The 14768-nt window shown below is 39.4% G+C and overlaps 1 protein-coding gene across 1 annotated transcript in view; it reads left to right on the top strand.

Annotated features, from left to right (window-relative positions):
• The first annotated feature begins 8991 nt into the window (after positions 1-8991).
• prkcz (protein kinase C, zeta) overlaps positions 8992-14768 on the top strand; it is a 118750-nt gene continuing 112973 nt past the window's right edge. Inside the window, exon 1 of the mRNA XM_020103240.2 lies at positions 8992-9259. Within this exon, the coding sequence (XP_019958799.1) occupies positions 9192-9259 (68 nt within the window). The 5' untranslated portion in view covers positions 8992-9191. The remainder of the gene's footprint in view (positions 9260-14768) is intronic.

Below are 14768 nucleotides of genomic sequence, written 5' to 3'. Positions count from 1 at the left end.
ACCTTGAGCATAAATCTGCTCTGCATGTTCTCAAACCGTTTGCTTGAACTCAGACATTCAGTCACTTGAACAGATTTCCTGCGTTCTAATTTCAGCTCTCAGATTGTTTTGAGCAACGAGTCTGGTGAATTTTCCAACCAATAGAATGCCAGCAAATGTGATTCGTCATCACTACACCTGGTTTTCTAATTTCTAATGCCATATCAGTTTGTGGACATGAAATGAAGGTTTGGTATGGGTCTTTCATTATTTATAACATCTGGGTCAAGATTAGGCTTTTTAAGCAGAGGTTTATTTACTGTAACCAACTAAAAGCCTGAGGAACGTAATGTTAATTTCATGCACTGAATCATGTAGTAAATGTGAGAAGCCATCGAGTTATATTCAATGTGTCCAACAAGTTTGGGGTAAGCTTCAGCAGCTAGCTAGCTAGCTATCAAGTTGGTCCAAGCAAAAATATACAAATTCAATATATATTCATAAATTCATAAATTCAATATATATATATATATATATATATATATTACACCGAAAAAAATCCCTCACAGTGTAACATAAAGATAAAGTTTGAGAAATAAAGTGGTACTTTGACCTGCGTCACAACGAAGTCCAAGGGAAAACTATGGTTACATTGTATTAGTGAACAAGCTCATGAAATCATTAAGAGTTCAAGGGATGGGTGGTTCAGTAGAGCTACAGTGCTGAAGAGTAACCTGGGGTTGTTGTAATTTTCATTTTAATGAAAAGTAGAAGGTTCTGGCATTTCAGAGAGCTTTCTTGTAAATTATCAGAATTCTTTCCAGGCTACTTGAAAATCATTGTGATTGGTGGAACACACTTCCTTTCCTACTTCTGTGATGTCGGTTTCACAACATGTGTTTGTGAAGTTTTGATAACTTTCCTTTATTGTACATCTAAATGTAATTAGAAATGGTCAGACAGAAGAGGGTTTCAGGGAAATATTAATAGATATTAGGCTGAGGGTTGATTGATAAGTCAGATTTAAAGATTGCTGCGACCCCTCCACCTCTGCCTGTGCTCTGAGGAATATGAGTTTTAATGTGGGTGAGGGGCTTTGCTTCCTTTAAACCCACATATTCATCTTGTTGCAGATTCAAACAGAATCAATCAAATTGGTTTTTAATTATCAGATCATCACAAGTAGAGCTTTTGATCTGAGTGACCTCATATTAGTAGACATTTTATCGTTAGATTTTTTCTGATATAGTGCTTGTATTAATTTCCATTAGGTTTGTAGGTATTATTTGTCTCCTGCTTATTTTTGATTTAATTCATGTTGGTGGTCGGGGGCAGACACAGATTCTTTTGACTGTTTCTTTAGTTTCTGCAGACACAGTAAATGCTTACTCCAGTGACGAGAGGGCGTTGACACGTGAGCTGCACAAGACTGCACAATGGCTGCTAACAACTTCTGATAAGTGTTTATTGTTACGGCGTAAAGTGAGCGCGGGTCAGCAGGGAGTGAGGAGGGAGGGCATGCGGCAGCACAGTACAAAGGTAAGTGGCCTATAAAGTGCTTTTGCAGCAGTCCTGAAGCACTGGGGTTAACAGTTTGATTGCTCTGTTCCCTGGTTCCACGGTGTAATGGTCAGCACCTTGGACTTTGATTCAGTGATCTGAATTTAAGTCTTGGTGGAACCTCAGTTTTATTTAATGTAAGCCCTTCTTATCGGGATGTTTCTCATATGAACAATGCAGCAGGAGATCAGGTGGTCGCTTGTGTTCACAACAACACAGAAATCTCTGTAGCCTTAAAGTGAGGGATATAACGTGCAAAGTTCGAGCTGGCTATCACACATTCATGTTTGCAGACCATAAACACTGGCTACACCAAAAGCTCTGAATCTTGAAATCCTTGTCTGTGTCCTCTAAGCGTATGGCTCCTCTTTTTCATCCTGAGATATTGGTATTCTTTTGGATTTTTTCAGTTTTATGTCTGTCATGTGTTCGAAACATCATAAACACACCCACTTGCTTGTGTTGAATCCTCCAGAGAATCCCCTGCTGTTTTCTTACATTGGCTCATTCAGACATAATCTGGAGATTTACAGTCCAGAGCCTCTGAGTTGGCATTTGTGTTCTCACATACAGCCCCATGGGAGAATGTCAGCAGATTATGCAGAGTTCAGTGCATCTCTGAAGCCTTCAATAATTCTTCGTCTTCTATAAGATGGCGCCTCAATAGCGGCCACCTGTTACAGCAGCTCTAGCTCATGCTGAGCATTTTTTTCTCTCTAACTTTGTCTTTTTTCATTTTATCTTACTCTCCTTTTTGTTCTTCTGACATTTGTGCTCTATGGACGCCAAGTGCATCACATTTGCAGTTTTCTTTTTCTTGTTTTTTACACTTTGATCGTGTCCAGAGATCCTGTGTGGGGCCATGGCCCTATTGTTTACAGTAGGGATCAGCTGTTAGTGCTGTGTAACACAGCGGTACTGGCTGAGGAGAGACCTGACGTCCCCTGCGAGCTAAGGAGGAGACAGTAGAGCTGTGCCAGAGCCCAGCATCGCGCAAGAAGGAGATGCTACGGATCCATCCTCCTGTCATGGGGAATGTAAGATCTCTTCCCAATGAGATGGATGAGTTAGCGCTGTTGACCAGGCGTGAGAAGGTCCACTGGTCGTGTAGCATCATGCTGTTTACGGAGACATGCAATGCCGGCGTGTCCATATAGGAGACCTAGGCAATTGCCTTGGGCGGCACTTTGGCAAGGGCGGCGAAATGTGTATTGCTGAGGAACGTGTCAATCACGCTGCACCTGCAACCACCTCTTTCACTGCCTCCCACCCCCAGCTCTCAAGAGCCAGTGTTCAATTCAATGTAACTTTATTTAACTTTATTTCAGACTCATCAATAGTTCCTCACACTTAAGTAGTGCATGTTACTTATTACTTGCTGATGCCTTTTTGACTCTTGCTGCTGTAATACTGCAAATTTCCCCATTGTGTAAAGGATTATCTTATCTTATCTTCTAAATTAACATACCACACTTCAAAACCCTTATATTATCAATGACAGTCAGGATGGCTGTGCGGTCTAAGGTGCTTTTCATTTGGGTAGAGCTTGTATTATGAAATAAGTATGTCTGTATATCTATACATGGTGTCTACATAGCTCCGAACTGAGTTGAAGAAGTCAAAAATAATGATTCATCTTCACTTGGGCAGTGTCTGTTTGAAGTGTACGTCTATACATAGTGTGTGTTAGATCCTAAAATAAACCAGCAGAAGCCATCTGTTGCACGACTCATGAAGTTTGCCTTATCCACAACCTTCTACTGACAACCCCACTAGAGGGCATCCAAGACCAGTGAACAACAGAAAGTATTTTCTGTGAGTTACATTTCTTTACATTACATGTGCTACATGGGCAAGAGTGTCATCAGCCCCAGGCCCAAACTGTGTCCCGTACAGAATGCTCCTGATGTTCTATGCTTCTTGTGGAATTTAATGAGAGTGTCATGGGTGAAGCAAACAATACCCAAAGCTTGGTGCAGAGCTAGAGGAGTATGAGATGATGCTATGATGGAAACCTCAAAGACTGCCAGCAGGTCCAGCAGCTGAAGCAGGATGTCAACAGAGGTCTGAAGAACATCAACCAGTCCATGCTTCCTGGGAAGGCTAAAGCTCTGGTGCCTAAAGTTTGGCCCTTTACCCTGACTGATGTGGCCACTTAGAGTAATTGATGATCCCCTCACAAGAGTTGAGAATATGGAGAGAATGATCAACTCCTATGTAAGATGATGAAAGATGTTAGGAGTCTCAAGATGTCAGAACGACATCGGCCTGTGTGGACACAGCATTCTCAAGCTGCCTATCTCAAATCCTGTAGAGAACTTAAAATGCACCAAGACAGGACTGGCGATGACCCTCTCAGAGTCCTGAGACAAATTACGGGCTGTTGAACCGTCATTGACAACAGGGTGGAAATGGACACCAAAAGAACCAGTCCAGCTTGCTGACATTGTGGGCCACGTTCAGCAGGGAAGAGGAGGTTTGTGCCTAGGTCAGCGTAGACCCCTGTGGAACTAGGAAACTCCTTCAGAATTGTAGAACAAAGAAGGGATATTCTCCATTTTGTCCTATGTTGTAAAATGGGAAAGTGTTTAGTTTGAAATGGCATAGAGGTAATGATGTCTGATCTACTGAGTGGGCCATGCTTTCATAGTGCTGCCATACAAGCCAGTAGTCAGTCCGATTTACCTTTAGCCTTAGTGTACCCTCAAGTTTGGCCTGTATCGTTATTTACAAGGCCAAAACACCTGATGACACTAAGGCGCACAACTGAAGTTATGCATCTGCTGGTATTTGTTAACTTAAATTGTGCAGAAGACCTTCAAACATACAAGGGGATTAACCTTCTTGTCATAAGTGACTAAAATGTAGCATGTGGAATTTTTTGGTTGTCATGACAAAGGCTTCACTGCTCCCCAATATAAAACCATTTACAGTGTTCCCATTGTTTCCTATTGTTCATATTTTGATGTGATTTAACCCTTTAATTTAACAATACAAATTTAAATCTTATCTATGAAACATAAAAAAGTTTACAAACTAAAACAAAAGTAGTCTACTAACTAAATAATATATTTATATATATATATATATAATACAAATTAATCTAATCTAATCACCACAACATTTTTCAAAAAACCATGACAAGTTCAATCTTATCTATAAAAGAATACAAAGTTAAAACTAATATACAAAATAAAAGGTAAAAACTAACCTACAAACAAAAAAAGTTGAAAGTTACATTATATGGACAAAAGCCCCCAGAGGGGCCATTTATTGTTAGGGCAGCAGAACAATCACAGAACTAGGACATATATATATATATATATATATATATATATATATATATATAAAACCATAAAACACAATAATTACTTAATACACTCACGTTAGGGTATTCAAAAGGTTAATGAGAGCAGGGACAAATTAGTTCTTGCATCTGTTTGTCCTGTGTCTAGAAACCAGCGTGAACTAAAAAAACAGGGGGTGACTGGGGTCAGCCAGAACTTACTTTTCTTCAAGGACCTGCCCTTGTGCAGGTTCGGGAGTCATTAGGGTGGTGCCTGTTATCTTGCAGCACACTCTAACAATGTTTTGAAGTTGGTAGTTTCATTAAAGTGCTGTCAACATTAAAACTATAAAGCTTTTAATAAAAATACATGCACTAATGAGGTTTCCTACAAAGCACCCATGTTATGTTCAAAGGTCAGCTTGTCATCAGTTAATGCCTTAAGATACTTGGACTGCTGTACAACTTCTACAGCCTGACCATTAATCCCCACAGGAGAGATGACAATTAGATTCTTCCTGAAATCTATGATCATCTCCTTGGTTTTGGCAACATTAATATCTAAAAAGGACGACTTACACCAGTCAATAAAATCTGTTACTACAGGGTCATCAGAGCTTTAAAATTGACACAATGACAGAATGATCAACAAACTTTAAAATACGTTGAGCCTTATGGTGGCTTTGACATAAATTGGAATTTAAAATAACATAATAGAGGTGAGCGAACACAAGAGAGCCGCAAAAAAGTTTTAGTGCCCTCTAAGTGTGTCAGAATCATTTTCAATGATGTGCAGATGGCGTTGTCAACACCGCGTTGTGACCTATAGGCAAATGTAGTCTAAAATATATTTAACAATGTTCAGGAGTACATCCTTCACAATCTTCTCAAGCAATTTCATGACGAGAGAGGTAAGTGCTACAGGCTTAGAGTCATTTAATAGCTTTGGAGCTTTAACTTTTGGCACAGGAACTATAATGGAGTCTTAGGCGAGGGACCCTGTGGAGTTTGACCACTTGAAGATGAAAAGGAATATATCAGCCAGTTTTTGGGCACAGTTCTAGAATGCAGCTACTAAGGCCATCAGTGCTTTTCTTCTCCTTCACACACAGCCTCAGGACTTTACACTTGTCCACATGAACAGAATTCTGCCTGGGAGCCACATCCATGAAGATGGACTGCTCCTTACTAAAATCGTAAACATGAAAGTGATTATAAAAAGTTCTTGGGCTTTATTCCCATCATGGACATTACCCCTTCGCATGCAGGGCTTGAGTTATTGCTACGTTTAGCAAGCTTAAGTTTAGGCCTGTTTTTGTAGTTCCCTTTACAGAGTCATGACTGAAACTGATATCTTGCTGGTTCATTGTGTTTTGAGTTGGAAAGACATGGTTTATTATTATGGTAAAATGACTCCTCACCAAAAGTGATGTAAGCCGATACATCATCACACACACCTTGAATAAGTCCCAGTTTGTACAGCTGTAGCAGTCCTGGAGACTTTGAATAGATTCATTCTAGCAAACTGGAACCAAACATCTGTCCAGCTTGTGTTTCTTTTTTAAGTAAGTTGGTAGTGACGAAAAAAACAAGACAAACAGGTTAAAACCACAACACTCCACAGCGCACCACACAACTGCTGCTGCCTGTCGCCATTACCAGCGCCATCAATCAGAGTTTCTTGATTTCACTTTAGAGGAATCGTTGGGTGAGTTTGGTGTGGAAGAACTTGACTGGCCAGCACAGAGTCCTGACCTCAACCCCATCGAACACCTTTGGGATGAACTATTATGGAAATTGCAAGTCAGACCCTCTTGTCCAACATCAATGTCTGACCTCGAAAAATGCTCTTCTGGATGAATGGTCAAAAATGTCCAAAGACACAAGACCTGTAGGTGTAATGTGTAGGTGTCGGAATGTATAATCCGTATCGTGTATCTACAAACAACAAAAGGTAAAAAGCTATCTACAAACAAAATAAAGTGAAATGTTTTCCACAAAATAAAAAGTTAAATTAAAATCTTCAGCTTTTATCCATGTGTTTCTGTTACTCATCAGGTAACACTGTGTTTAAACTATAATCCATGTTATTGTAACACAGATACAAATGTAAGATGTTCCCCTGTGTTGACCAAAGGTACAGGTTTTTAGGAGGATTTAATCCTCTGACAATGTCCTGAGTTTATGCTTCCTACTACTACTAAAAATTTTGTACAATGTTACATTGCTTATTCATCTTTTCCATGGAAATATTTTCCAGGGATTCACTCGTCAATACACACAGAAAGTGTATTTTTTACAAACTAACATATGCTCACCCTGTTCCCCAATCACCACACCTGAGCTCGCCTAATTTCAAATTACCTGGAACCATTCACCACCCAGTGTTCAAAGGGACTCAAGATACAGAAAAATCTGATACATATATAATGGCTGCAAAACTCTGAGATTCATCACATTACAACCGTGTACTCCTGACCTCTAGTGGCTGGAGTCAGTTTAACATACTGTCACATAACATGCCTTCTTAAACATGTTTTAACTCATCTTAATTTGAAAAGCCATTTTGTGGAAAGTGGAAACTTTTATTTTGGAAAAGAGAAAAGTATTATAATATGGAGAAACCTTGGAAGATGGACAAAAGTTACCAGAAACAACAATACTGAAAATATAGCATGTGGAAATAGCTTGATTACACTGTATTAGGTGTTTCGTGTACAAACATACAGTAAATGAAGAATTGGAAATCACAGTTCTGCAAAGAAACCTTCGGTCACCACTAAGCAGTGGTGGACCTTGACCTTCTCTGCACCACAATGACCTGGTAAGAAGACAAAAATGGCACATGCACAAGAAAAAAAGCTCAATGACCAAATCATAAATGATCATATGGAGAAGAGACGGTATGTGTGCATGAGAGCTGAGACCTGCTAAGGATGAACATCAGACAGACATGTGGAAATGGCAATCCAGTCTGAGGGGGGAAGAAAGGGGGAGAGAGAGGAGAGAGAGACCAGAAACAATTGTGTAACCATCATATTAAAGTTCTGGTAGACTGGTTGTTATAATGGAAATAATTACAGTGATATTTATAGATAGCTGCAGCAGTTATTATTGTTATTTTTTCTTATAAATAATGATAAAATATATAATAATAATAATGATTGTTATTATTCTATTTTGGTGTTGAATCGGGATCATGCAGCTTTAAGTCATAGATAACTGCAGAGCATGAGAAGGAGAGATAGAGAGTACAGACCATGAGAGAGAAAGAAACACAATGTTAGTAGTAAATACAGTACAAGTTTAATATAGAATGTACAAAAACACATTAGCTTTTATTAATTGGAGGAAACTGAACAATCTGAAATGTAAACTATACTTGTAATGCAATATTAGATATAGAGATAGATCATGAACATATTTTTATATGTTTAAGATGATAATCATTCAAAGTTCATGCACTCAACTGGAGCGATGGTGTGTTATTTAAGCTGTTCACTAATTGACCAGCAGGTAGCGCCTCAGATATGCAGTGTTGTGGTTGAGGCCTGACCCACCTTGAATCCATGTTATAGACCCTGTGTTTATCGTATTCGTCTATGTCCTTGAAGGGCCCCCTTGTTATACATCTTACAGCATATGTATGTTTAAGACATGATCAATACCCAGAAATGAAATACATTTGAAAACTGTAATGGGGCATGTTGTGGACATCAACAGGCAGTTATTTCAGGGAATACAAAAAAACCCCATTCCTGGTGTTGGGACTGACAAGGACGCTCCACGTAGGGGTTAAAGGAAGTATTGATGGGTGAGGCAGATCACCTGTAGAAACCTAATGGATAGTACAGAGGAAAAACACTCAACCTTCAGTTCGTTATAAAGTCATATTCGACCAGTGACTAATGAACTGGACTTTCTACCGGTGCAGACAACAGGCCCTGTTTGAGACAGAGGGGCAGGTGAATAAGGATTACCGTAACCATAGCGAGACTAGAAACTCCACCAAGTTACCCACACTTTACCCCCACGCCACCGGGAATTAAGATATTTCCGCTTCAAAATAAAAGCGCTCCTTTGATCCTGCAATCCCCTCAAAACACACAACCGTAAGAGTGCGTTTTATTCTGAAAGGAGAGGCAAGAAATTGTCATTTCATTCCAGCCTCTTTGACAACTCCTCCGTCAGCAAAGCCTCCGATGTTTTCTAAACGCAAGAAACTTTAAAGCAGCTCGACAAGTTTTCCTCCGGAGAGCGTCGGGCGAAGCGTTACTTTCTGACCGTGTGATGTGGAGGTGAGCGGCTGACAGGGAAGAGTTCCGGCCTGTCCGAGCACCGGGGGGGGGGGAAACCAAAGTGCACCATGAATATGCACTGTAACGGATCCACAATGGAGCTGGAGCTGGTGAAAATGAAAACACACTTCTGTGGGTGAGTGAGCACACACACACACACACACACACACACACACACACACACACACACACACACACACACACACACACACACACACACACACACACACACACACGAGCCTGCTGTTAGCCATGGACACACACTTGGACACCTGTGGAACCTCAAGTGTCCTCACCAAGTCACTGCCGAGTGGTGACCAGAGTCAGGCTCCTCCAGACACACTGAAACACTGAGGGTACACGTGAGGACATTTTGAAGAAAGTGTTTAAACCACCCCCAGCCCCAATAAGTAGTCAATGTTGACTACTTATTGGGAATATAGTTTATTATATTATTGAACTGCATATGAGGCATGTTGCTTCTCATGCCTCATATGTTCTGTTCTCTTGTCCTGTGTTTAAGCTCCGCAGCTAGTTCAGAATTATTCCTTGTCATTAGTGAGTCTTCCTCAAACAGTTCTACAATATACTGTCTCTTTTTTTTGTTTGTGTGCAGGACGTTGTGTGCTGAGTGTCTGTGTTCATCCTACCTGGTTTATCTGTAGTGAAGATTTTATAGTACATTTTTTTCATAAAATGAAACAAATTTTGCTCCGTTATTGTGTGATATATACCATTCTATGGTAAAGAACAATTCATACAATTTAGATGAAACACCAGTGAAAACAACACTGGGTTTATTTTATATTCAATTTCTGCCAAAAATCCCTTTCATCTAAATCTTACACACTGAACCTTTAAGCAAGTGACACAATCTTCACACCAAAGTTTGCATCTTTAATAAAATAAAGGCCTGAAATCAGATTAATAAAGCATAACAGCACCAGTGACTCCAATGTCTATGTCAGACCAATAAGGTGAAATAAAAATAATCAGATTATCAAAATTATCTGGTGGTTCAGATATTATTGGCTGTATGCTGCCAGTTGCCAACCACTGCTGGGGTCTAAGGATGTAGAAGAAGACCTATTCAACTCGGTCCACAGACTATGGCACACTGCCCAGCCCACTATGACTGCTGCAGAGTGCTTAACGACTGTTTATTGAATCTTTATTAACGTTGAACAACACATGTCTAATTTGCACCAAAATCTGTACTGAACGTTCTCAGGCAATTTACTCAAGAACTGTCAGGTGTTGAGTCCATTAGATGAACAGCTCATGAGATATGCATTTCACAAACAGACGGACAGACAGATGTTTGTGGAATTAATTTGGTAGGTGAGTCCATGACAAGGTGCCGTTCAACACTACCTTGTTGTGACTGATCATATAATAACTGACCTTCCTCCATATTGACAAAAATGCAGTGATTCCACTAAAAGTAGTAAAAAATAGTGAGATGAAGTTGTTGAAGATCCTTGGTGAGGATGACTGTGTTTACATCCCTCCTGTCTCTGCCTCAGTGGCAGCATCTATTACAGAACATAAAGTTGAACTGTAAACCTGTCACTGGATCATCTATTCTTGAGTTGACTGGCCAGCCGTGTGTGTGTGTGTGGACTTAAATCACTGTATGTCTCCACTGTTTATCAACACACTGTGATTCTTTTTCTGCTGCATCATCTCATCGTCTCAACTATGTGGTTATGTCATCATTGTTAATAAGGTTAACTCAGGCAAACAAGACAAGTCTGTTTTTTCTTAACTCCAACGAAAAAAAAAGAGATTACTTTATATCTTCCTGTAGTCTGGAAAATATAATTTTTGTGCGTCATTTCTTCCTCTTCTTGGCTTGCATCACACATTTCCCAACTGCAAGTAGTACAGAACACCGCAACAACAGGACTCTGTGATTGGATCCTTGTTGGATGGTTTTTGAACAAACCCCCAGTGTATCTCGAGGTGATGGCTCTGATTGTCATTCCTTGGTAATCTTTATGTGACTGCAGGCTTCCCTAAACAGTCCCATCCCTTTAGACAGGACTTCATGTTATATTGAGTTTGTATATTTTTGTTAACTGCTGAATGTCCCGACTTAACTGTGTCTTATTTGTGCTTGTATTACAATAATTCTCTGATAGTGTTGGTGTTGTTCAAACATGTTTTATTCACATTATTTTTACTGATGTTAGGAAATCCCATAGAAGCCACAGGTATTTTACACAGATTCATAATAATCTATACAAACAGCAACAGAGTATCATCGGTATTGGGCTTCCATAGCAAAGAGGTGAAGGAGGTTCAGTTTTATCTGTATGGCTGCAACTCACCATTTTTAATGGTTACTCCATGAATAATTTGTAAAATGTTGTAAATAAGGATTTATGCCCAACATGACTGCCCAGACACCAGTGTGAGTCTTCATATACCCAAAGATTTTTAATTAATAATGATGTGAGACCAGGCAACACATCAAAAATACTTTGATTTGAGAATTAGCAATGAGCTAATGCATGCCATTTTCACACATGATATCTGTGTCTATCTAGAGATGGTGATTTTATTTGGTTTTCCAGTCCCTTTCAGTTGGACTGCACTTAACAATTATTTTACCACATGTCGAAGTAGTGAAAAGTGGCCATCACACCTTTTCACTCAAAGTAATGTTCAGCTATGTAGTCCAACACCCAAAGATATTTTATTTACAAGCATAGATGACAGAAAAAGTTGTGAATCTTCATATTTTAGAGGCCCGATTTAGCAAATTCCTGATACACTAATGATTTGAGTAATCCAGCTCTCGTCTACAGTGAATTATCATGCCTCATATTATATTATCCTCTTTTTAAATCTTGTTTCAACGGCAACTGCAAGAACATCGTTTTTCTGTTTATCAACACAGACCTATAATGGTACATGATGTATTAGACACAGTCTCGTGGGTTTGTTGCAGGAAGTGAGTCTGTCTGTGTGTGAGTGAAGTACCATCACGTTGCTGCAGGGAAAAGTTACTCTAGCCAACTGTAACCGGTGACTAGTAAATGCGCTGTGTAATGTTATTGTGTTTGCTATCACAGAAGAGAAATTAAAACTCAACACCATTCATGCCATGGTACTATGTCGTCCTCCTGCAACTCACAGCTGCACAAGCCATTTATGACGGATAACTGTTACCATGGAAACACTGAGACTAGATTGAGCTATAACAGTCGTGCTTTGCATAAACGGTCACGTTAATGATAGTTAGTAATAATGATAACTGCTAAACTTTCTGAGCTGACCTGCATCACAGCATCATAAGCCACTTGGCTTTCATAAATGACACTTATTACATTTTATTAATGGAACATTGGCTCTCTAAATCCTTTAAAAAAGTTAGGATGCCTGTACTTTAAATATTTAGCTCCTCTGGTCGAAACACATTTGTAACCTTTTATAGATTGACTTGTTTGCCTCAAAGGCAAAGTATCACCAAACAACACTCGACTCTCAACACTCTTTCTCTCACCATGGGGGTCATCTCTAGTTTGCTTAATCACAGCAACAGGTCACTAACGGGCTGTGGAGATGCTGCTGCCTGCTTGTGCTTCAGCCTCCAGGCACATGAAAGGTCAGCTTCTGGGGGAATGACATAACCACAGGTTGAGGATCAGTTTATTTTCTTCCATGTTGTTTTTTAAATGCATGAAATATTGTTTTAAACATGGTATAAGTATCCAAATCTACATTACTGTCCCATAGCGACATTTTTTCTTGGGCCAAAGTGCTACAGCAGCTGCAAGCTGTACATTGTACAAAACAAACAACAACAACAAAAACAGTACACAAGGACATATAACGCAAAACCCAGAATAATAATGCATAATAAAGGTGAGTTGAATATTGGACCTGCCCTAAAAAGACTTAAAATGATAAAACACTAAAAGGATATAACAGATAAACAAGACGAAAAACTGGCATTAAAACTTAAAAACTGTAAAATGTACAAGACAAAGTGCAATGGGTATTGAGATACATGATCGTATCAACACTTATTGATGGTGTGATAGACGTCAGGATGAATGAGAGTTTGAGGCGGTTGGTTTCACACTTATAGGCTCTGTAACGTCTGCCTAATGGTAACCAGCCAAATTCCGGTGTGACGGGTCATTAAGGATCATGTGTGCCAGTCTGACCACAGAACCTTCGTAGATGGTCTGAAGGGAAGGATAGTCTTTTTTGCCCATAACCTGAATAGCCGTTTTTACCATGCTATGAATTTCTGATTTTAGCTGGACTGTGAGAGTGCCATACCATGCTGCCATTCCATATCTATTTATGCTTTCTAGCACAGCAGAGCAAAGTGCATAGCAGAGAAATATTTATTTACACAAAATAGAAGCATATCTAAGATAGTCAGTCAGGAGGCCTCTGTTCCACTGGTCAAAAAACCCACCAACACCCTCTAACATCTGGCTTTTGTCTGTAATCGAAAAGGTTACAATCAGCACTCCAAATTACTCTGCAGTTAACATAGGTATTTATCAGTCCTGGCTCTGATCAACAGTGATGAAAATGTCAAAGTGTTAACTTGGCAAGATAGCAAGGAAAGAGAGCGTCAGGTTTTGGTGTGTTCATGAGGTTGAACAGGATGCAGTGGGGAAAAAATTCAGAAAGTAAAAACCCTCTAACAATGGGAAAGGAGTCAATCACCTTTTTTGAAGTGGGATTACCTGCAATTAAGAAACCCATGTTAGCTATACCCACAACATTTGGTGAAATATAGTTTTTGGTTTAACATGGAAAGACCATTGTCACTATGCTAATGTTAAAGTTAACATTCAGGTCAAACGACTGGTAGGTACAGATTGGATACGATACATCTGTGATAAGCTAATATCAGCTGATAATGGTGACCTGGGGCTTGAGAATAGCTTCAGATAGGTTTTAGACTGGATGCAACTGAGTGCTAGCAAAGGGTATGATCATTTTTCTGGGTTTTTCTTTGGCTTTCACAGAGCTTAGGTGCAGTTTACTTCCATGGTAAGTGGATTTGAAAGATTTTTAAAAAATGTTATTCAAGTTGTTTCTGACCATTATCCTTGCCATATTTGTTTAAAAAGCAGGCAACACTTATTATTATCCTAACCTATAGAAAATTGAAGATATACCATCTAATTAGTTAAATGCTGTCTCTAGCAGATTCAGCAGATTCTCCACATTTGTGGCAGTCATCTTGGTAGTAAATGAAATGCTTTAGCAGCACTGACATTGGATGCTTCTTTGATAAATACTGCATTATTTCATTTGAGATGAATGGTTGTGATGCAACAACCTGAATGGATGGAAATCAGTTTAAATAGGAGGGGGAATAATTATGAGCTTGCTGACTATTTTAGTCTTGAGGCTGATAAAGAAACTGGTCGTGTTGGAATCTCAACAACACAGCTGCATGACCAATATTCATTCGTTGAGTAAAACTGATGTGTATTCTATACACAATTATAGTCGCTCCTTATACATAGTGTTGGCTGTTGGAGTTTATGATTCCCACGACAGGAGGAAGGACGGAACATGGGCCAAGAAAAAGACCCAATAAAATTTTGGTGCAGCTCCGAACAAAGTGACAAATCCAGCAATTTATATCAATTTCTTCAACACTG

This window comes from Paralichthys olivaceus, chromosome 6 (assembly GCF_024713975.1).
Source record: "Paralichthys olivaceus isolate ysfri-2021 chromosome 6, ASM2471397v2, whole genome shotgun sequence".
Lineage (NCBI taxonomy): Eukaryota > Metazoa > Chordata > Actinopteri > Pleuronectiformes > Paralichthyidae > Paralichthys > Paralichthys olivaceus.
The sequence above is the reverse complement of the archived record's forward strand: the minus strand, read 5'-3'. Positions and strand labels throughout refer to the sequence as shown.